This window comes from Magallana gigas, chromosome 7 (genome assembly GCF_963853765.1).
Source record: "Magallana gigas chromosome 7, xbMagGiga1.1, whole genome shotgun sequence".
In the NCBI taxonomy this organism is placed as follows: Eukaryota; Metazoa; Mollusca; class Bivalvia; order Ostreida; family Ostreidae; genus Magallana; species Magallana gigas.
Genome location: NC_088859.1, coordinates 28,261,666 through 28,284,040, shown reverse-complemented (window position 1 = coordinate 28,284,040; position 22,375 = coordinate 28,261,666). Strand labels below are relative to the sequence as shown.

The 22,375-nt window shown below is 34.2% G+C and overlaps 2 protein-coding genes across 2 annotated transcripts; one reads left to right on the top strand and one right to left on the bottom strand.

Moving 5' to 3' along the window:
- Positions 1-9: 9 nt before the first annotated feature.
- LOC105320679 (kinetochore protein Spc24) lies at positions 10-5,180 on the top strand. The gene is made up of 5 exons (XM_011418715.4): positions 10-70; positions 2,074-2,271; positions 2,524-2,770; positions 3,829-3,905; positions 4,300-5,180. Exons 2-5 carry the CDS (start codon positions 2,097-2,099, stop codon positions 4,404-4,406), a joined length of 606 nt encoding a protein of 201 aa, XP_011417017.1. The 5' UTR covers positions 10-70; positions 2,074-2,096; the 3' UTR covers positions 4,407-5,180.
- On the bottom strand, positions 5,170-22,261 carry LOC105320678 (DNA-directed RNA polymerase III subunit RPC1). The gene is made up of 37 exons (XM_011418714.4): positions 22,121-22,261; positions 21,665-21,800; positions 21,228-21,377; positions 20,940-21,096; positions 20,455-20,606; positions 20,086-20,139; positions 19,705-19,826; positions 19,512-19,611; positions 19,155-19,232; positions 18,723-18,860; positions 18,360-18,511; positions 17,453-17,594; positions 17,193-17,333; positions 16,915-16,984; positions 16,464-16,591; positions 16,028-16,163; positions 12,691-12,855; positions 12,373-12,457; positions 12,097-12,184; positions 11,601-11,712; positions 11,244-11,357; positions 10,906-11,063; positions 10,258-10,413; positions 9,605-9,732; positions 9,284-9,372; positions 9,088-9,180; positions 8,650-8,745; positions 8,196-8,347; positions 7,948-8,034; positions 7,689-7,754; positions 7,383-7,499; positions 7,062-7,170; positions 6,627-6,799; positions 6,102-6,170; positions 5,910-5,973; positions 5,723-5,792; positions 5,170-5,318 (listed from the first exon to the last, which is right to left on the bottom strand). Exons 1-37 carry the CDS (start codon positions 22,162-22,164, stop codon positions 5,231-5,233), a joined length of 4,179 nt encoding a protein of 1,392 aa, XP_011417016.3. The 5' UTR covers positions 22,165-22,261; the 3' UTR covers positions 5,170-5,230.
- Positions 22,262-22,375: the final 114 nt, after the last annotated feature.

The window sequence follows — 22,375 nt, the reverse complement described above, 5'->3', positions numbered from 1 at the left end:
TTCATTCCTAGGCGCAAACTACAAACAGATTGATAGAAGCTGACACACAAAGTTGACAAACTATTTCAAGGTCTGTATTTTAGGGGCTTATAAACAATTAAAAATTATATTGCATCAGTAAAGTTGATCATGCAAAGATAAATGTAGTTTCCTTTTAATGGCCAGTGCATTAGAAGTTTTAACAAGACAAATGTAGATTTTATAGAACCATTTTAACAAGATCTTGGACTTTCAGCTGTTCAGTAGGGTGTAGCCATCTATTCCTTGCGTCAAAACAATTTAAAAGTGACGCGGTTTCAAGCGAAATATACATCGATTGCGTAGTCTTAGCCCAAAAGCCAGACAAATCTTGTTGATTTCAAAGAGCCATGGCTGAGTGGCCAGCAATGAAAAAGACAGGCCTACGTACGTCACAATGCTGTTTGACAGAATTCTAGACGTTTCGTGACCAAGATGTTTAGGGACCCGGACGTTTCGTGACCTGACAAGATGTTTGAGACTAAGACTTTTTGGGTCCTGGATCTTTTGGGACTTAGAATAAGATTTTTTGGATTTGTATAAAATTGAGGCTAAATTCATTTAAATCCATGTTCAATGTGTGTGAATAAATCTTATAGATAAAACTTAAAAAAACCCCAAAGGAAATGGGTAATTGTACCGTGCGTGCGTGTTTAAAGTACTTAATCATGATAGTGATTGATAAAACACGTTTATTTCAACCTTGTATGTTCTTTTTAATTTTTGATAAAGAGAATGCAAAAAATGCAGCATGACAAAAGCTCTGATTTAAAAAGAAAATTTATTCTTATTGTGCATTTGTAACATGTATGCAAGCCTAAAGGTCAGTTAGCATTAGCGAATTTTCGACGATGACCTTTGTTATAACCATGATAACTAGTATAACTAATCTGAACAATGATGAATGAGTAATAGGAAATATATTTAGTAGATAATAACGCGTGTGTGTTGACACAATTAACACCTGGGTACACCTATCCACAGGTCAGGCTAAAAGGTGTGATTTGATTGTTTTTATAACAATTATCGGTAGCCCCAATCCCTCCTTGGATATTTCTAGTAAATGTATCAAATAATGGCTGAGGTAACCGTATAATATATCAACTGTTAATATTACTGTCGGGGCTTATTAACTTGACCCTTTTTGGTAAGTACAGGCTCCTGTACCCTTTATTTTTTTCGTCGACAAAATGCCATTTTGGGAAAGAATAGTTTCACTCAGTTATCTGGTTATATGACTCAACGCAAGTAGGCAAAAAACAAAAAAGAAAAGAGTTTTTCCTGGTTTTCATTTGCATGTTACATGTTTAATCATTAAATTAATGTTTTCATTAAAATCAACCACACTTTACAGATCACTCAGACAATTTGATAAGGATCTATATCTCACCTATAGAGTTTTTACCGGACCCGCATGCAAAGGATAGTATGCCATGTTACGATTCATTTTTTTAAAAAAAAAATTGATAATAATACGGCTTCATGGATTAATTATGCAGCTAAGTTACATCTTTCATCATAGCCTTTCATCAAGTCATTAAGTCCCAAAAGATCCAGGACCCGAAACGTCCGGGTCTCGAAACGTCTTTAACATTAGGTCACGAAAAGTCTTAGTCCCTAAACATCTTGCATCCATAAGACACATCTACCCAAAGTCCAAACTCTTGTTAAAATGGTTCTAAACGTCAAAAATAAGAACTGACGAACAACTGATTATAGTTTAGTTTGTCCTTTAATCAATTAATGGTATTAACTCTACAACAACTTGTTCATTAGCACTAAATACATACTTTTACCTCTTTCCCCCACCTTCTCTGCTATTCATCTATATTGTTTATATTATTGTTATACATGCAAGTGTTGCCAAAACATAGCTAGACAGAGCGAGACTGTATAGATAGAATGTTCAATCGATAAAATGACAGATGTCCTAGCTACGGACCCGGTTTACTGTATTGTAGATCACGACAAGCCATGATTCTTTTTAAAAATGGTATACAGTAAAGTACTTTGGGGTTTGATTGTTGCACTGATTTTTTTTTCCTTTCATATAAGTTGATGAAAAGTTTGAATACGAAATGATGCAAAGTCAAGAAACCCAGCTATCTGAGCTGGTGAGCGTTGGGAAGGAATTAACTGCTGCCTTTGAAGGAACACAGGAGGCAGAGCTAACAGAAAAATGTGCACGCATAATTAGTGAAATACGTCATCTTCAGCAGAAACAAAGGGAGCAACTAAAACAGCAGATTCAGGGTAAATATACATGACCACAGGGAAGATATACTAGTATATACATCCCTGATCACAGCTTGTCTATCATTTTTGTCACAAAACTTTATCCTTGAACCTATATAATAAGTATTTATTTTTTCAGAAAGGGTGAGATGCAAGTTTCAATCCTCTATTTTAATTTTCATAATACACCTTTAAAGTCCTTGGGCCTGACACTTTACGGAATAATTTAGATGCAGCAAAATAAAATTTTATAATTGAAATATTTTATAGATTTAATCAATCAAGAGGAGCTGGAGATGGAGAACGTGAAAGAAGATGGAGAAAAAACAGAGGCAATCAATCAAGTTAGAACTGTGCAGGAACAACTCAGATCTGAGAGAGAACATTTAGAAGAGGCCACTAAGAAATGTGAAGAACTTAAGAAGACTTTGGAGGAACAAAAAGAGGAGCAAGAAAGACTGACAAAAGAAGAACAGAAACTCAAGCATGACAATACTCATGCCATTCCCAAGATCAAGTAAGCAACTGACTGGATTCTGAGATTTTCATTTTCAATACCAGGCCATGGGAAAAACCAGGGCATATAGTGTTTTTGATCCACTCCACTCTACAATATGTGGAGAGGAGAATACTGTATACTGTGGAATCATTAGATTTCGTGGTGGCTCAATTTTCGTGGGTACCTCTCATACATGAATTAACATCCTTGATGAATAATATATTAGGGTTATAAAGTCATATTACGGTTTCGTAGGTATAAGAAAATACACGAAATTACGTCCCCACGAACCTATAAAATTTCAGGAATCCACGAAAATTGGCCCCCACGAAAATTGATGATTCAACAGTATTTATATTATCATAACAGTAACTTGATCCAAAGGGTCAGATCATTTCAGACACATTGCCACTGCCCAGACACAGATTATCAGATCAAACCAGACTCTTTGCATCTCATATGATCTGATGATTGAAGTGTTGATCTGCACCTGTCAACGAGACGTAATGCGACTCTTTGGATCAAGTTACTATTATGATGTCATTTAATGTCAAAATCCTTAGTTTATGATACATGTATTTGATACACAAATAAAATTTAATGTTTTTCATTAAAGCTTGGTGACGCCTATATTGAAAAACATTAATTATTAAACATGTATCAAAAACAGAAAAAAATCTTTAATACTACCGTTAATAATATTAATAACACTTTAACATAGTGTGACATGCATCCATGCACCTATTGTCTCATGCGGATGAGTAGCCTTTAGTGTTTCTTCATTTGCTCCATAATTTTTTAAAATCGAGCCATTTTACAATACTATTGCAGTAGCATTACTATTTGCATGATGAAACTCAAAAATGTATATCTAAATAACACTAATTAATGTTACTGTAAGAACATAAGTTTTAATACATCTTATGCACATCATTAAATCTCTTTCCATGTTGTTGAGTTAATGTCTTGCATTTCTGAAATACCTACATGTAATACAATTCAGTGTTTTTCATGAAATGCTCTCACTCTTTTACAACAGAAATAAAGTTTACAGCTTCCATTTCTCTAATTCACAGATATGATGTACAGCTCTATAATACTCTCACCTCCTTACAGTGGCAGTATGATTGTGAACCTGATGAAATCAAGGGATGTATCCTTTCAGGGCAAACTCTAGCCTTTGTTTTGGTTTGAAAAAATAAACTCTTTGATACAAAGTTTTATATTGGGCTTGAACTGAAAACCTCATATTTGTAAGTTAGTAACAAAAAGTTTCCATTCGTGTGATATACATATAAAATTGTATATACACATGTAACTAGAATACAAGTAAAATGTTTTGGTAAAAGAAATGTTGCAATGTTTGATACATAAAATGTTTATTGCTATGTTCATTCCAAAAATAACTAAAAATCTGGTTAATGAATAGTTCACTATTTTAGGTTTGATTATTTAACAAATCATATACCGGTACTGCACTACATTTTTTTTGCGAAGAAATAATGAAAAAAAAAAAGAATTAAAAATATGTTCCTTGACTAATCTAGATATTTGCAACAAAAATGACATTAGGCCCTTTTCCTTGAGTGGGAAAAAGGTGTCCAAATTTTTCGTTGCAAATTATCTGTGGGATATGATGGAGGAAGACTGGTAAAGAGTGATGTTAAACCAATGGAAACCACAAGATTCTAAGTGAAATTCAAAGAGACCAAGTTGGACATTCACAGAAAATGAACTTCAACAACATTGACATTTAGACTGTTATATCATGTACATGTTTATGTACTGGTAGATAAATCATTCATAAAGAGCAGAGGTGTTGAAGAAAATGACTATAGTACAACTGAGATATCTTTCGACAAAGTATGATGAAATAGGTTTTAGGTCTTACAAATAAGGATTTTGTAGATAATGCAAGTGATTATTTTGAAAGAAACCATGCTGAATACTACATGTATACATCAGTCTCTTCACACCAGACCCAAAAATGAGGACTGGTAATGAAAAACATTCTTTGCCCTTTACTGTCAAACATAGTCAAATTTGCACATTTCCAACATGTGAACCATAAAAGGGTGTACCGCTCACAGTAATGCAAGATTGCCTTTGAATAGTGTTAGTTAATCTAGTGTTTTCATCAATATTTGTTAGATCATTTATGTAAATGTTGTCAGGTCAATCCAGAAACTCAAAATGCTCATCAAAGTAAAGCTCTATACTATATTTGTTATTATTAGGACCATTGTCCATAAGCTAATGTCTCCTCGAAACTGTTCGTTTTACATGATCCATAAAAATTGACGCCCATGCATATTAATGAAACCCCAGTTTTATAGAGCTAAAAATTAAGTTTTGATTTTTCATGTACATGTTTATGTACACATAGCAAGAAGTGAAATCATAAGTGAAATAAATGATTGGAAAAGCACTATGTTTTTTATTTTTAACAGAAACAATGAAGTAAACTGGCATTCTTTGCTAGGAGATATCTGCCCCAGGGAGGTGGAAATCCGGTGTGTCAAAGATCAGCTCTCTGCGGGGTGGGGCGGGGTCAATCTTCTCAGCTGTTCACTTCATTAAGGAATGTCTTCAGTTATATAGGGTATACCAGTATATATGCATGTATATCATTCATGAAAAAAAATGCTGTACAATGTAACTACAAGATTATCAGAGGGTTAAATTGAAAACAACCCCCCCCCCCCCCCCCCAAAAAAAAAAAAAAAAGATAAAAATTTGAAAACCTCATGATTTAGATGCACCAAAACCTTGTATAAAACTGCTTTGCACATCAATTTGAGGGCTATTATAGTAAGTCAAGATTTCATTTTTTTTAACAACTGAAAAAAGTCTTAAGATCTCAGTCAAGGGGATTTAAAAGATTGCTGGTCTTTAAATAAATGCACATACACTTGTTTCAGGGTACAAGTATATTAACTTGATATACAAAAAAAATTCTGTAAAGGATATTTGTGGAGAAGTTTGAAGAGTCCTGTCCCAATTCCCATCGGAATGCCCATGATTATACATTCACTGACTCCTACAAACAAAAGAATTGGTCAGAATCTCTATATGTACATGTACATTGAACAATCATTTCGATATACACAGGCATCCTTTAATAAAAAATACTTCTTAGTACATCTTATAGGCCTACCGTTAATAGTATCCCTTTGTCCATGGTATGCAGCCTCAAACAGGTGATCAGCTGTCTTTTCAAACTGAAATAAACCATTTCAATAAATGATACATGTAGGAAAAATGTCTTACTGGTAAATAAGTTACATAATTTTCCCTTCATGTAAATACTGGTACGGGAATTTAAGATTAAGAATTATGAATTTCTTACCGATGCCAACATAAGAACACTTTCCTTCATCTTTGCCAGTCCAAAGCGTGTGATTCCTAACACTTCACCCTGTGAACAAAGAGCGGACGTTTAGTATCATTACAATGCTTTGTATTATAAAACATTTAATACAAGCATTATGGTACATGTACAGTACGTACATGCAATACAGGTAGCATATTGTGTGCAGCTAGTGTACATGAATAGATAAATCCATTCATTTACAAAGTACCAGTAAACCAGATCTTTAGGACCCTCCATTTAAAATTTACTGTGGGTAAACAGTAAATGGTTTATAATTCAAAACAATGGAATCTTCCATTATATGAACATGTTTTTATTAAATAAATATTTTCCTGAAGAATTATTCCTGTCTTGAATGTAGACCATTCAAAAAGTGGCATATTTTTAAGTTGTCCTCATACCACTAACTAACAAGAAAAATTATTTTATGCTAATTTTGATCATCTCTATTTAAACATGAACTTATCATTCTTGAATAACTATTAATATGAACCATAGTACCTTAAATGTCATTAAATCGGCCAGCAACATGACATGACGTATGTCAATACTCATTCCGTGACTGGACATGGTGTAGTTGACTTCGTTCATAATAGTTGTACGTGCTGCCTCGATTCCCAACGTCCTCTCCATGGCAAACGTGTTGTTTGAAAAGGCATGTGTACCCTTGATACCTAAAACATACAGAGTAAACCTCAAGCATTGTTTTTTATCTGTTATACATGTACCTTGCAATTTTACTTACACATTTTGAATCAATAACTACCGTAAAATCATTTAAATTCGTGGAGGCCAATTTTTGTGGGTTGTGGAGTTTTTGCTTATTCGTGGGGATGTAATTTCATGGTAAGAGTTACCCACGAGAACCATGAAAATTGAGCCACCATAAATTTTAATGATTCCTCGGTAATTATTATTTTTAAATTTAAAACCAACCTGGTGTTGCCATGACAGCCAGTAAGTTGTCTCCCTCTACCAGAAGCTTGTAAGTTTCGCCCTTCTTCTCATCAATGTGAATGACTGCTCGTGTTACATTTTGAATTCCCTGATATAAGCATATAAAATTAAATACATGCACTATCATATATTCAATTCATATGGTCAGTACAGACCACTTCAATTTTAGTTTGTTTGATTTTTTTTTCTCTAGAAAACTTTATATCTTAATCTTAATAAATAATCATCCAAAAATCAAAAGAGCAGCTTAATCAATTTCAAGACTGCATGAAATAAATCTGAAGCTTGTAGCTGGTATACCTTGATCATGACAGAGGGGAGCTCCTTCTTCAGCATCTGGAGGACATAATACAGGGAACTCTTGGAGGTTTCTCTCGGCCTCACACTCAGCACTGCCGAGCTGTGGATCTGGATGTCCTGCATCAGAGTCAAAACTAATCATAAACATCAAAGATTCTTTTAAAATCAAATACAAAGTCAATATTTCATACGTCCAGTATCTTAAAAACAGTTAGGATTTGAAACTTTTTAAAGATATGGAGTAATGAAAATTTCTTTGATGATAAACTGAAATGTTCAAGTTCTAATCCGGTGGCGGTCACATACCTGGGGTTTGACTCTCAGTTTGGATTTACAGAGGGACTCCCTAATGCTATCAACATTCACCTCAAGCTACATAAAATAAAGATCACACATACAAAATCAATGAATCTCTGCTGAGAAAATTAAGACAAAAGATGACACCTTTGTATTTTAATTTTTATCACCTACATATAATATGTCAGGCTGCGTAATTTTAAGTTTGGAATTACTCCTATTAATGCTCATACAATCATGGGTATTAAAATGTTTTCTTTGCACACACCTTTAGAAGTCGAATTCTGTCCATATCTAATTTCACAAGAATAAAGCAATCATCAGGCAAAAACACTTCTTCAATGTATTCCGATACCTGTGAATCAGTAAAATATAATTAAAATATCAGCATGTCGTATTTATTATTATTATTATTATTACATATACCATTATTTCAGTCAACTTGATCAAAAATTTCCATTTTATTCAAATAAACAAGCACATGTAAAAAACAGATGTATAATAAACTGTATGTACCTCTCCCAAGGTTGTTTTCTCGATTCTCCCTTTAACTACTCTGGCAAATTCTGGGTCACTGTCCACCATAAGCTCAGCGGTTATAATGGGGGTGCTGATGTTCTTGGAGGCGTTAATAATCTCTTTGATTCTTGGTACACCCTGGGTGATGTCTTAACATTTTGTCAAGGATCAAAATCAAGCATTTGTACATCCACATATACCCATGTGAAAATGTTTTAAAAGAAATTCTTTCAAATTGCTAAAAACCAAACTCTTCTGTCTTTACTTTGACCCCGTCAATTGACCTTCAAATGGTCTCGTACAAGAATCCCAAAACATTTTTTGATGGCAGAAGGCAGTTTCTGAGAAAATCATTTTTTATAGACAAGATTAAATAAATAATTTTTACCCACAGGAAAAACATGTGATCAATGATAATAAGGGAATAAGCAGTAAAATTGTTGAAGGATACTCATGGATGCCACTCCAGCAAAATGGAAGGTTTTGAGGGTCATCTGAGTTCCTGGTTCTCCAATACTTTGTGCACACACAGCTCCTACTGCCGTTCCTAAACAATGAAACAAAACCCCTCCATTACTGTAGCAAGCTACAAAATACCATACAATTACAAACCTAGTGTGCATGGCTTAATGAACATGCTGTACTTAATTAATGCCATTGTAGTCCAACCAAAAATTGGCCTTTAAATGAAAAAATAAATCGAAGATCTCTATGTACTAGCTGGTATGTACAGAAGTATATAGTCTATAAAATTTGAATACCGTTAAGTCCTTTGCTTCTATTTAACATCATTGAATAAATAATACAAGTGATAAATAAATCTGCATTGATATACATGTACATGTAAGTGGTGTACATAGACTTTATACTTGTATTAGACTGTGTGTACCTGGTTCTATCTGCGACTTCATGAACTTGTCCCTGCAAATGTTCAGAAACTGCTTTGCTTGTGATGATGTTATTCTGTTCAACTCAAAGAGGACTGCAAAAAAAAAGAGCATTCGAATGAAAAGTTAAGCCGCCATGTAACTGAACATGACTATGGTCAAAAGATTTGCATGAATTATATTATACATTGAACTCACCTGGGGGTAGTTCAGTTCGCTGTGCATTCTTAATACCAAATTTCTGTCTTGTTTTATCAATCTCTGAGCCGACATCATCAATAAAATTTCTGAAATTGATCACCAAGTAAGTATATATGTACATGTAGATGATGATCGAAGACATATATGTATATTCCAAAAGATACACCTTTCATAATCACTTTTTTAAAATGAGACTTCCAATCTACCGGTACTCTTTTCACATTCAATTTGTTAAACCACATGCAGCAGAAATGTCAATGTTAACAGTACCGGTACATGTATTTTGCAAAGATTAAAACCATTCTGAAAGTAACTAACATCAAGTCCTTTTTGAAGTCATCACTGAAGCTCTTGAAGAGGTTTTCCTGCAATGTGGTGTTGACAAACGCTCTAAGGTCGGCCCCAGATAGAGAAGGTTCTTCTCTGAAACTGCTCCTTGTGTTTGCCTACAAGAAATATATATATGTACAGTAAAACACGGTTATACAGCAAATTCGCTTATAATGAATTGACGCTTACAACGAAGTGATTTTCATTCCAGTTGACTTAATGATCGACATGTTGTAAACATGACGGATGTAACGAATAACGCTTATAACAGAGCAAAATCGTCCGTCCTTGGCACTTCGTTATAAGCGTGTTTTACTGTACTGCATTTTATTATCAGCTGAAAGGAATGTTTCTTACATGGACAGCTAGCTGTTAGAACAAGCACAACAATTGTTCTATTCTCTGTTATTACAATTGATTACAATTCTGATTGACATACAATATTTATTAGCTTACAAAGGACAAAGTTTTTTTTCAAAATATTTCCATGAAATACCAGAAGTTAGCCAAAGATGAAAGTGAAAAGGACTTAGACAGACTGAATGTTTGATTATGACTACAGATACCAGGCAAATTTTGATCAGAAAAGCTGATTTGTGTGGCCTGTTCAAGTGAACTAAAAAAAACCACCCTGGACTCACCTTGATATGATCGTACACTCGCTTGAAGTCAATTGGCTGGTCCTTGCCCTCCATGGAAGCAGGGTCAAGGCTGTCCCCACCGTACACAAACTGCACAATGTCATTGGTGGAACTGCGGACCGTGAGGTCATAGTGCGAGCACAAATCTTCTAAAGACTGAAAACGGTGGAAAAACATACTGTGGTTTCATTAATATTCAAGGGTATCAATTTTCGTGGATAAAGTGAAAATCACAGTTTCAAGGATACGTAAATTCGTGGCCAATGACCCTATCAATACAAAACATTAGTAAAAATTGCAGTTCAATGAATATCTAATTTCAAGGATAAACTTAACAACGAAATCAACGAAAATTGGTATTCAACGAATATTGATGAAACCACAGTAGGTGAAAGGTTCAACTTGCATTAATTAAAAGCAGTGCATATATAAACTTGTCCATGTAACTAAATATTTTCTCTCACTCTCTGCTTGGCTTTTTATTATCTTGATTCAAGTAGATTCTTGTCTCTCCATTTGACTAACTTTTCTCTCAGACAAAAATCGCTTCTTCCAAAAAGATAGTTACAATTTATTAAATTATTTCTCTGAATATAATTTTGTTTGCCCTCCCTAATCTCCACGTCTGTCCGTTCACCCAGAGCTTACCTTGACGAGCCGACGTTGCATGTACCCAGTCTCCGCCGTCTTCACTGCAGTGTCTACCAGCCCCTCCCTCCCCGCCATAGTGTGAAAGAAGAACTCTGTGGGGGTCAGACCACTGTAGAAACTGTTCTCCACAAAACCACGCGCTGCAGGATCTTTGGCTAAATATCACGAATAAGGTTCATACATATATTGAGTATAGGCAACCACAAAATTCAATAATGTTTGTGTTTCACAATGGCAATGAAACAAAAAGTAAATTACATTCAATTTACTAAATCTTGATGATAAAAGAATTAGCAATTTTATATAAAAGAATAGCATGAAACTAGAAGAATTACAGAATTTCTCAAAGTGAGGCAGAGCTCGATCTTCGAATCCGTTGGGCGTTCTTTTGCCACTGATGGCCTGTTGTCCCACACATGCGATCATCTGAGAGATGTTGATGAAGGAACCTGAGTTATGATAAAAAGACTCTTACTTACAGTATCTTTTCTCAGATATACAAATGTATATATGTACATTACAGCAGTTTTTATATTTAAATAACTACAGCATAATCATATATTACATGCTCTTAAAATTTTTTTTTTTTAAATAATATTTGCATCTCCATTTCAAAACTCTTTTTGCATTCATATATATGAAAAGTTTTGTACGAATCAATAATAAGCAGCCTTCTTTTTAACTTTTGGTACCTTTAGATCCACAAATGGCCATGTTCAGGGGGCTGTTACTCTTGTGTAACTCCCGGAGACAGGCTTTACCAGCGTGGTCACGGATAACAGAGAGTTCTCGCAGAATCATGGCCTATAATAAACAACACGTTGATGTAAACATTGAACAAATCACTTTGTACATATAGTCCACAATACATGAACATAATGCATTTATTCAGTTGGTATTCTAAATATACATGTACTCAAATTTCCCCAAATTCATATTGTTATAAATTAATAATCTAATTAAGCAAGCAAAAATCATCTCATCACACTGTACGCACCAAACAAAGTTGAGACATTTTTTGTACCTTAAACTCATTAAAGATGCAAGTATATACATGTAGTGCATGAAAATATCCTGTATAAAAGTGCTATTTTTTATGCATTTGTCTCATATCACACTTGGGTTATGGTAGAGTTTCCTTTCATACATTTATATTGTACATGCAGTTCTGGTTTAGTTTTTCTTTACCTCTAAAGTTTCCTCCTCTGAACACCCTGGCTGTGTCTGGAGTTTGCCCTCTTCCAAGTCTCTGATAAAGCTATCACATTTAGTGTATCTGGAATCAAATGCATTAACATGAACTCCACTGTCATATTTATTTATAGTATACATGTAAATTCGTTCGCATTTATTATTTATTCCACAAATAATTTTTAAAAAAGTTATCCCCTTATGCACTCATTATTCACTTGAAGTCTACAATATTTATTTTAAAAAACTGATTCGAGACATCAATATTTGTACCCATCCTCCAGGAGATTGTTTTTAGCTTTGATGAGCCCTGCACCAGGAGTTACGTCCCCTATGCCGATGGAAAATCCTCTGTGGCCTAATGTCAAAAAATGACTCATTCTAAGTAAGTAAATTTACACGTAAATAGGTGATAAAAAGTAGTACATGTACCAATGATAAAGACCTCTGTAAAATACATGTCCATTAAATAGTTTAATTTTTCTGTGTTTCTGAATGCACTGTCCAAATAATTTGTTATACTCTGCATTTAACTACATCAACTGCATTTATGGTATTTTTTTTTCAAACCATCCATAGCAGAAAACTCACTGAGATAGGCAGGACAAAGCCTGGCCAGTCTGGACAAGGCGTCTGCTGCCTCTTGCTCTCCAAAATCCCTGAGTATCACGTAAAAGATGTTGTTCTTCGATCCTCCTCCCAGGGTTCCTTTGTCCATGGCACCACACAAAAGTTCACTGTTCCGAATCACCACAACTAAAATCACACACAAATTAATATAATAAAAATTTTATGTACAAATTAAAAGGTAAATTTAACTATCTGGTAATAATATGAATTAAATTTAGCATAAAATGCAATGATATTTTTTCTTTCAGCAAATTGAATATGCCAGTACACAATAATATATTTAACTAGACACGATCTCGTTGCGAGCAACGAGGAGGTCTTCCGTCTGATTTTAGAACTTGAGATTTATGTTCGATCTTCATTTTGCTATAAAACAGCTAAAATGATTTAAAACAGGAAAGGAGGGTCTACAATTTAAGGGCCAGATACTATTTTGTTTTAGGTGTAAGAGCTTTGTTCAACAAGTGTTTAGAAATTCGTCACTGTTCTTGAGTTATCTGTGAAAAACGTTTAAGGGGCCGGTCCCTTATTTCCTAATTGGGGCCACTGAACCAAATTTTTAAGGTTGCATGTTGTTAAGTACATTATTTTGAGCATCTTTTCTTTTACACTGCAATTCAAAATATTTTCCTTTTTGAGATACATGTGATCCAAGTTAAGGACTTTTGACCCCTAAAATTCCCCAATTACGTAACACATGAGAATATCATTATACTGTTAAGCTACATAACTGTTAGATAAACATATTTGCTTCTATAATCGATTACGAAATATTCCTCGGTAAAGAGCTAAAGGAAAAAGACTTTAGAGCCCTCTAGGTCCCTAATATTAGGGACCAGCCCCTTTTTCTTGGTATCAAATGAAAGGTCATTTATTTAAAAAGACATTTTGTTCAACAATTGTTTAGAAATTCATTACCATTCTTGAGATATCTGAGAAAGAATGTTTTAGGGGCCGGTCCCTTATCACCTTATTGGGGCAGTTTAACGAAATTTTGAAGATTGCATATTATATAGGATATCATTTTGGGCATCTTTTCTTCTATACTGCATTTCAAAATATTTTTCCTTTTTGAGTTATGGGTGACTTTTGGCCCCTAAAAACCCTAAACAAGAGATGTTTGTGAAACATTTATGCCCCCCTCCCTTGGAAACATCCACAAAGAAAATGAACGTAAACTGCAAATAACTGGTATTTTTCTAAGTTCAAGGGCCATAACTCTGCTCTGAAAATTGCTCTATCATACCCAAAATCAAACTTGACCTTATTCCAGATATTATTTAGATAAATCTGTATATCAAATTTCATATCCATATGTGCACCATCTGCGAAGAAAATGAGCAGAAACTGCAAATAACTGGAATTTTCTATGTCCAAGAGACATAACTCTGTTTAAAATTGCTTGATCATACCCGATATCGAACTTGACCTAAATATTATCATGATAAATCTGCATACCAAATTTAATTTCAATATGTTTATCCTCTGCTAAGAAAATGAGCGGAAACTGCAAATAACTAGAATTTTTCTACGTCCAAGGGCCATAACTCTGTCCAAAATTGCTCGATCATACCCAATATCGAACTTGACCTAAATATTATCATGATAAACCTGCATACCAAATTTAATTTCAATATGTTCATCCTATTCGAAGAAAATAAGCGGAAACTGCAAAAAACTAGAATTTTTCTTAGTCCAAGAACCATAACTCTGTCGAAAATTGCTCGATTGTACCCAATATCAATCTTGACTTAGATATTATCATGATCAACCTGTATACCAAGTTTCATTTCAATATGTTCATCCTCTGCGAAGAAATTGAGCGGAAACTGCAAAAAACCTGAATTTTTCTAAGTTCAAGGGCCATAACTCTGTCGAAAATTGCTCGATTGTACCCAATATCAATCTTGACTTAGATATTATCATGATCAACCTGTATACCAAGTTTCATTTCAATATGTTCATCCTCTGCGAAGAAATTGAGCGGAAACTGCAAAAAACTAGAATTTTTCTAAGTTCAAGGGTCATAACTCTGTCGAAAATGGCTCGATTGTACTCAATATCAAATTTGACCTAGATATTATCATGATAAACCTGTATACCAAATTTCATTTCAATATGTTCATCCTCTTCGAAGAAAATGAGCGGAAACTGCAAAAAACTAGAATTTTTCTTAGTCCAAGAGCCATAACTCTGTCGAAAATTGCTCGATTGTACCCAATATCGATCTTGACTTAGATATTATCATGATCAACCTGTATACCAAGTTTCATTTCAATATGTTCATCCTCTGCGAAGAAATTGAGCGGAAACTGCAAAAAACTAGAATTTTTCTAAGTCCAAGGGCCATAACTCTGTCAAAAATTGCTCGATCATACCCAATATCGAACTTGACCTAAATATTAACATGATAAACCTGCATACCAAATTTAATTTCAATATGTTCATCCTCTGCGAAGAAAATGAGCGGAAACTGTTGGTGGACCGACAGACCGACCGACTGACAGACAGCAGCAAAGTAATATGCCCTCCCTTCTTCGAAGGGGGGCATAATTACATAACACAGGATGACATCATTACATTGCTTGGATACATAATTGTAAAATAAACATATTTGCTTCTATAACCTTTCACAAAATATCCCTCAAAAAAGGGCTACGGATGAAAGACTTAAGAGTCCCTTTGTTCCCTAATTTGAGAGGCCAGTCCCTTTTTCTTGATATCAAATGAAAGGTCATTTAATTCTTAACACATTTTACATAAAATGTTTTAACAAAATATTTTTCAGAAAAGAGATAAACAAAGAAAACCAGAAAAAATAACGACGTTTTTTAAATCTCAATTTCCGGGTCCAGGCGAGCTTCAGAGCCTTTTGAGTCAGACAAAAATGAATGCCTAAAGACACATCTACAATCTTTCGACTACAATCCCTGAAAGTTTGAACTCAATATCTTCAATCGTTAAGGAGAAGATTCCAGGACAAGCCAACCCTCTGAAAATCGCTAAAACGTCAATATATCAAAAACGGAAATGACGTCATCAAAATAAAAAATTACGTATAAAGATTAGATCAGTATCTATCATATCTGAAAGTTTAATGAAAATCGGTTGAGTCGTTTTTGAGAAATCGCGTGCACAAAATTTGTTGGAAAAAAAGAAAAATAGCGAAGAAAAAGAAACAGAACGAAAACAATAAGGTCTTCCGTTGGAAACGGAAGACCTTAATTAGTACTGGTACCTTTTAAGTCAAAATTACTGAAAAGCTCTACTTGATAAAATGAACCATCAATCCACTCACAGGAATCATTGATACACAGGTCCTCTCCTCCGGAGTAGTTCTTTCCCTTGGTCCATAAGTTGGCTCTGACAGGAGAGTTTTTATTGGGTCGAAGGAGAACACTGAAGATCTGCTTCCCTGTCCACAGTTTTATGGGCTGTCAACAAAAATCAACAGATGCATTAACTAGGTACATGTATATCAATACATGTATTATTTCAATTCTATCAATTCCATTTATTTGCTACAAAAATATATTGTTTCACAATTTGTGGAGGATGGAAAATTGTAGGTGAGGGTATCCATGCGAATTCGAAAAAATTAAGCAACCACTCTTTCTGATAATTCTACATTCTACACTTGCCTAGTGTACATCAACTTGTTTGTTTTATACCTGTATGTACCATATTCGCATTGTTTGAATATGCACCAAGTGTGTGCTTTTCTTGTGAAATACCTTAATGATGGCAGGCGGAGGTAGGTCGATCTTGAGAGTTCTCTCCCTGCCAGACAACATGGAGGCTATCAGCTGACAGGCCCGCGCCCTGTCCAGGAACACGTCCTTCTGCGTTATCAGGTATCCACCTGGAAACAATCAATTCACAGTCAGTAAAAAACCATCACAAAGTCAACATATGATTCCATTGCTGCATGTCACATGATGATAAGGAGGATGTACCATGTATCACAAAAATAAGGTATTATTAGGTTTATTTTCTATAAAGTAACAATACTGTCTTTCAACTGTCCTTTTTTAATGAAACATCATGAACAATGAATTACATGTAAGTACAAATGTAGATGGTAAAGCTATGTGAACATAAGTATACAATAGACATGTACATGTACCTACATGTATATGAAGAAGATATAAGTATGACAAAAGGAAATCTATCATGGCATCTTACCTGTGATAAAGTCTTGTATGGCAGCAATCAAAGGTTCTCCATTCCTTGGAGTTATAATGTTTGACTTGGACTGGAAGCAGAGATCAAGGCATTTCACTGAATGATATCAAACTTCATGAAACAAAACAAATCAAGTAAAAAATCTGCATGGTCAACATTTCAGTAAAATTCAAGTCAAAGAGTATAAAAAAGATTTATCCGAAAGGGGAAAGGGGGTGTTATTGTTGGGTAAATTAGAATGTTAAATTGTTGCATTCTACTGTTAAGGACCTACTGACCCCCATTAGAGTAATGGCTTCAGCCTTCGCCTCCTCGGTCTGGGGTAGATGAAGATTCATTTCATCTCCATCAAAATCAGCATTGAAAGGGTTGCAACAGCATTCGTTGAATCTGAAAGTCCTATGAGGCATCACTTTGGCCTGCAATCATACACAAGTACATGTTTACCATAACGTCAAATATATGAATGTCTTTAGCATTAGATGTTTATTTTTGTTTTTGAAAAGTTGAGATGATTCATCATATTCAGTTCACTTACATAGAATGCCTGGATACTGAGTTTATGCAAGGAGGGCTGTCGATTGAACAAGATAATGTCGTTGTCTATAAGGTGGCGCTCCACAATGTCACCAAACTTTAGTTCCTTGGCGATTTTTTCTCTATTGCCATATCTCAAGTACCTATAATGAATAAATAACCCAATAAGAGTGATACATGCAAGTATTATTCTACAGTAACCTTTTTAAAAAAGAAATGAAATCAATAACTTTATATTGAAGACTTAATATAAACTGACTTGGACAGTTTATGCTTATAAACCACCCAGCAGTGTATAGAAAACGTAAACTATTCCAATTAAGTTTTAGTCCAAATATCTGACGTTTTCCTGGCTTTTTTAACGATTTTAATATTTTACTATCCATGAAAACGTCAGAACCGGTGCCATTATAAAAACTGGAAATTTGCCGCCTCCAACTTGAAGCAGCATTATAGACTAGATTTTAAATAGATAAATATCTAAACTCTATAATATAGCTTAAAATATAATTTTACTGTACATTTTGAGTCTGATTAACAAAAGTGTTATTGATCCATTTTCTTGCAAGATTTTAAAAATGCACGAAATCAAAACAAGTCTTAACCATTCATTAGAATGTGTTCAACAGCCTGTTTATGAGATGTAGAGACCCATAAAAGCAATATTAGTGAGCAGTAAAATTATCATTTCATTAATTAGTTGTGAGTGAAACATTTCATTCAACTCGTTATAAATCGAAGCAAAGATAACTGGAGGCGGCGAATTTCCAGTGTTCGTAATGGCACCGTTTCTGATGTTTTCCTGGCGAGTAAAATATCAGTCATTAAAAAAGCCAGGAAAACGTCAGATATTTCGGACTAATCAAGTTTATGTGTACATGTACATAATGTTTGGAATTTAGATGAACCTTTTCATGTTGTTGTCTCTCTGTTGTATGAAGTTTGCCCCTGGGTGAGTGTCGCACCCGTTCTTGACCAGTTTCCTCATCAGTTTGATATTGGCCTTGTTGACACGTTCAGGATAGGTCAAAACTTTGGCCACATGAACAGGAACTGCAACCTTCATGTAAAGGAAAGCTTATTCAGTGAAATATTCATTGCCCTTTCTTCAATATTTGATGTGCATGTCCATGAACATACATCTTAACTGTATACACAGACAATAGCATAAAAGATATCATGTTTAAAAAAAATGATGATATACTTTAATTTATAAAATAACATAAAAAAACATGTTAAAGCTTGGATAAAAGGAAATAATATTTACACACCTGATCAATCCTCATGTTAGGGTCAGGTGAAATGACAGTTCTTCCAGAGAAATCAACTCTCTTTCCAGACAGGTTTCCACGGAAACGACCCTGTTTACCTTTCAACCTTTGCACAAACCCTCTTGTCATTTTCTTTGGCTAAAATAAATTTTGTTGTATTCTTGTATGTGTTTATCTATTCATTTATATCTATATGCATATCTATATGCACAAGTATAACCTCATGGTTTGTATGGCCATTCTGTTTCATCATCTCCCAACTTAAACGTCATGCAAAACATTCAATATGAAAATAAAACATACAATAAGCAAACAAAAACTCTTTGTCTAGAAATGTCAATTGACTACATATATAATGAGCAATATATAATTGTATTAATCTTCTTACATGTATCTGTTTGCCTCAAATCATTACATGTAATACAAAAGTACCTGCATATGTAAGGGTATCCCTGAAGTTTCACTGTTGTACAAGAGTGCCACTTGTAGCTGCAGGTAGTCCCAATCTTCCTGTAAAAGAAATAGTAAATGTCAAAAGTAACCTATTATAATAGAACATATTTTACCAGTACAAATTCATGATCTCCCTGGGTAACACCTACAAAACAAGAATATACTCATAATACAGTTTTACCTATTAACCTCTGAATACTTAGATACAGTGTATTATTTAAAATTTTTCCTTTCAAGACTTCAAATTAACAAAAGTATGACAAAATGAAATAAAGATCACATTTGACTTGATACCGCTGTATGGTAAAAAAATATTCTTATAATTTTAGACCTTACCATAATCATGGACATTTTGGCACCTGTAGCTTTGTGCTTTTGAATGACATCATTCAAAAACATGATCTCAGTCATCTTCATAGTGATGTCATCCTCGTTCCTGAAAAGGCAAAAATGAGGTTGAGTCTGTTTTACATTAAAATCCCCATACAGTCAATTGCATGCATTTAACCACTGAAGGAATGCTACGTACGTTCCTGCCTTGAGATCCGAGACAACAGAGGGGCGAATACAGATGGGTGGGACTAAAATTCGGGTCAGTATCAGGTCTTTCGGACTTCCGACTTCAGGGTTCATCATCAATAGTGGAATCTCCTGCAGGGAGTCAAAGCATCAACAATTAAGACTATGAATCTTAAAATTATCAGTTTAAAACATCAATTACAAGGTAACTTAGTGTCTATCATTTGAAAGCTGTTTTTCCGCTTTTGTGGTTTTGCAGCAAGGTTTTATTGTGCATTTGGAGAAAAGGATGTGTTTAAAATTTGACATTGGTCAACCATTTTTGCACCAGTAAAAATTTTTGGAGTTTTTTTTGGTGGCAAAATATACAAAGGACACTTTTATGTCTTACCTCCTCCGGGATCTGTAGGAAAATCTGTTGCACTTTGATGGGATTCAGAACCTCCTAGAATAATACCAAAATTAGCTAAGTCTTTTGGTTTTTGAAAGATAGATTTTCCTACTGCCAATTACCATGACTTCTTTCAGTTGATAAAATACCAAATGGTTATGTTTCAGAGCATTGAAAAAATTCTAAGAATATATGATTTACATGTACATCATGCATTTTGACTTGATCACAAGAGGAATTTTTTTACTAAGAATCAACTGGCATGATATAAGGATATTCTTCATGTTTTTTATCCTTGCAGATTTTTGTCACACTGCAATTTAAGCTGGTTTCTCAAACCTGTAGATTGGGATTACAGTTTAAACTGACCTGCGTTTTGCTCAAGAGAGGCTCTAAGTCTTTGTTGTGTTCCATGGCTGCCTCGAACGACCCCATAAACTCCTCTATCACTGGGTCGGTACCCTTACGCTGTTTGTATTTGTCATGAATTATTTTCAACAGACCACATTTTTTCACCATTCCTGTGTAATTTACAAATCAAAACATACACATGAATATTTATCTCTTTCCCACATAACCCTTTACATACATGTACATGTATTGTCAGAATCCCTTCACTCTCTTCTTTTGTAAAATCTTTCATATATATCTTTTGAATGAATAAACAAATGGAGGAAGTTTTAACAGAAAAACAAACTAGATGGCATTTATCTTACACCGTGTGTCCTCAGTATTCTGGTAAAAAAAAACCCCAAAACTTTAGATTTCCTTATAGTATTTTTTCTAAAAGACTGAACTAGAGTCTTTAACAGTTTATCATTTCTTAATCTAACTGTCTGAAAGGTTCTACACACCATTATATGCACCACAAGACACACAGACGGACATCTTTCTGCATTTGTCATAGATTTTCTTCTTTAGAACTTTTCTTTGTAGATAGGTCAGTGGTTTCTTTACATTCTCCATGAAAGTTTTCTTCTGGTCAGGACTTAAAAGTGCTTGACTGCAAGTCTACAAAACAAAATTATTTTCCAAGTCAATGATGCACGCCACCAAAATACAAAATTTGCATCAATAAATGATTAATTCAGAGTGTTGGCAGGTGATGATAGGATATTGTACATTTGGATCAGAAGATGTACCTTGCAAATCATTTGAAGAAGCTGAATAGTAGCTCTAAAATATCCTATGTGAAAGCATGGCAACTCCAGGTCTATGTAACCATAGTGACCAGTGCAGTCAGCCAATCCCTTGCCACATGTCTCACAGCTATTTTCTTTGTCACTGGTTCCCTATAATTGTAAAATGAGACTTATTTTGGTTTAAAATTGTGTGTCTAAAATCAGGAACAGACACATGATTATCTATCTTTATACTTATCAAAAATATATGATACATGCATATGATGGCTTTGAGAACAGGTCAGTAGATGTATAATTTTGATGATTTGCATATATATCTATACTAGTCATGTCTTGGGAATGTCTAGGAAGTTTCATTCAACATATATAGGAATCAAATGGAAAGAAAATGAGATATGTCTTGATTAAAGAGCAATCACAAATAACAGAAATTATACCATTTTATGATCCAGGGCTCCAAAGGGTACTGGCTTACGACCCCCATCCTGGCTATACAGGTTTTTACTGACCACATGCAGGTGCGAGAGTTGTTGCATTTGATGGGAGTTGAGCAAGCCGAACGTAACATGGCTTCTGTACATCAAAAAATTTACATTGTGCAATGAATTTTCCGTGCCATTACAAGAATAAGTCATAAAAGGGTTTACATCAGAAGAGATTTTGCATTTGATGTTACACCTGAAAATGTTGTAATTCTCAAGCATGCAGTGTACTTATTGTTCATAAAACTATAATTTTATTATATCAACATGCCTTGACTGTTTATACAGGTTAACTTTAGATTTAAAAACTTAATGTAACCATAACGTTACATTTTATCAATGCTTTAAATATAAATAATTAACAATACCAAAGTTGTATAAATGATAGTTCTGCATAACTATATACATTACATTTTCTTTGCGACGTCTGCTTCCCTAAATTGCTCCTTAACCATGTTGAAGCCGGCAAGTTAAAATCCTAGGGAATGTTTCACGTGTTTACATCATTAGTTTCACTTTGTGGGTTCGAGATTATAAAAAAAAATGTCACGGGAAAGATGGTTAAAAAGTGGTATATATAATATAATTGTATAGAATGTTAGTGATTTATTTGCTCACATATAATATTGATTAAAAATCCTTCAATGTTTCATAAAAAGTTATAAA

Excerpts from the sequence above, each read along its gene's own strand:
- LOC105320679 (XM_011418715.4), top strand. The coding sequence starts at position 2,097 with ATGATGCAAAGTCAAGAAACCCAGCTATCTGAGCTGGTGAGCGTTGGG. Across the intron at positions 2,272-2,523 it reads ACTAAAACAGCAGATTCAGG|ATTTAATCAATCAAGAGGAG; the intron begins GTAAATATACAT and ends AATATTTTATAG. Across the intron at positions 3,906-4,299 it reads ACCTGATGAAATCAAGGGAT|ATATTTGCAACAAAAATGAC; the intron begins GTATCCTTTCAG and ends TGACTAATCTAG.
- LOC105320678 (XM_011418714.4), bottom strand. The coding sequence starts at position 22,164 with ATGGTTAAGGAGCAATTTAGGGAAGCAGACGTCGCAAAGAAAAT. Across the intron at positions 10,414-10,905 it reads TGCAACGTCGGCTCGTCAAG|TCTTTAGAAGATTTGTGCTC; the intron begins GTAAGCTCTGGG and ends CACCGTTTTCAG. Across the intron at positions 8,348-8,649 it reads TGCTGGAGTGGCATCCATGA|ACATCACCCAGGGTGTACCA; the intron begins GTATCCTTCAAC and ends CAAAATGTTAAG.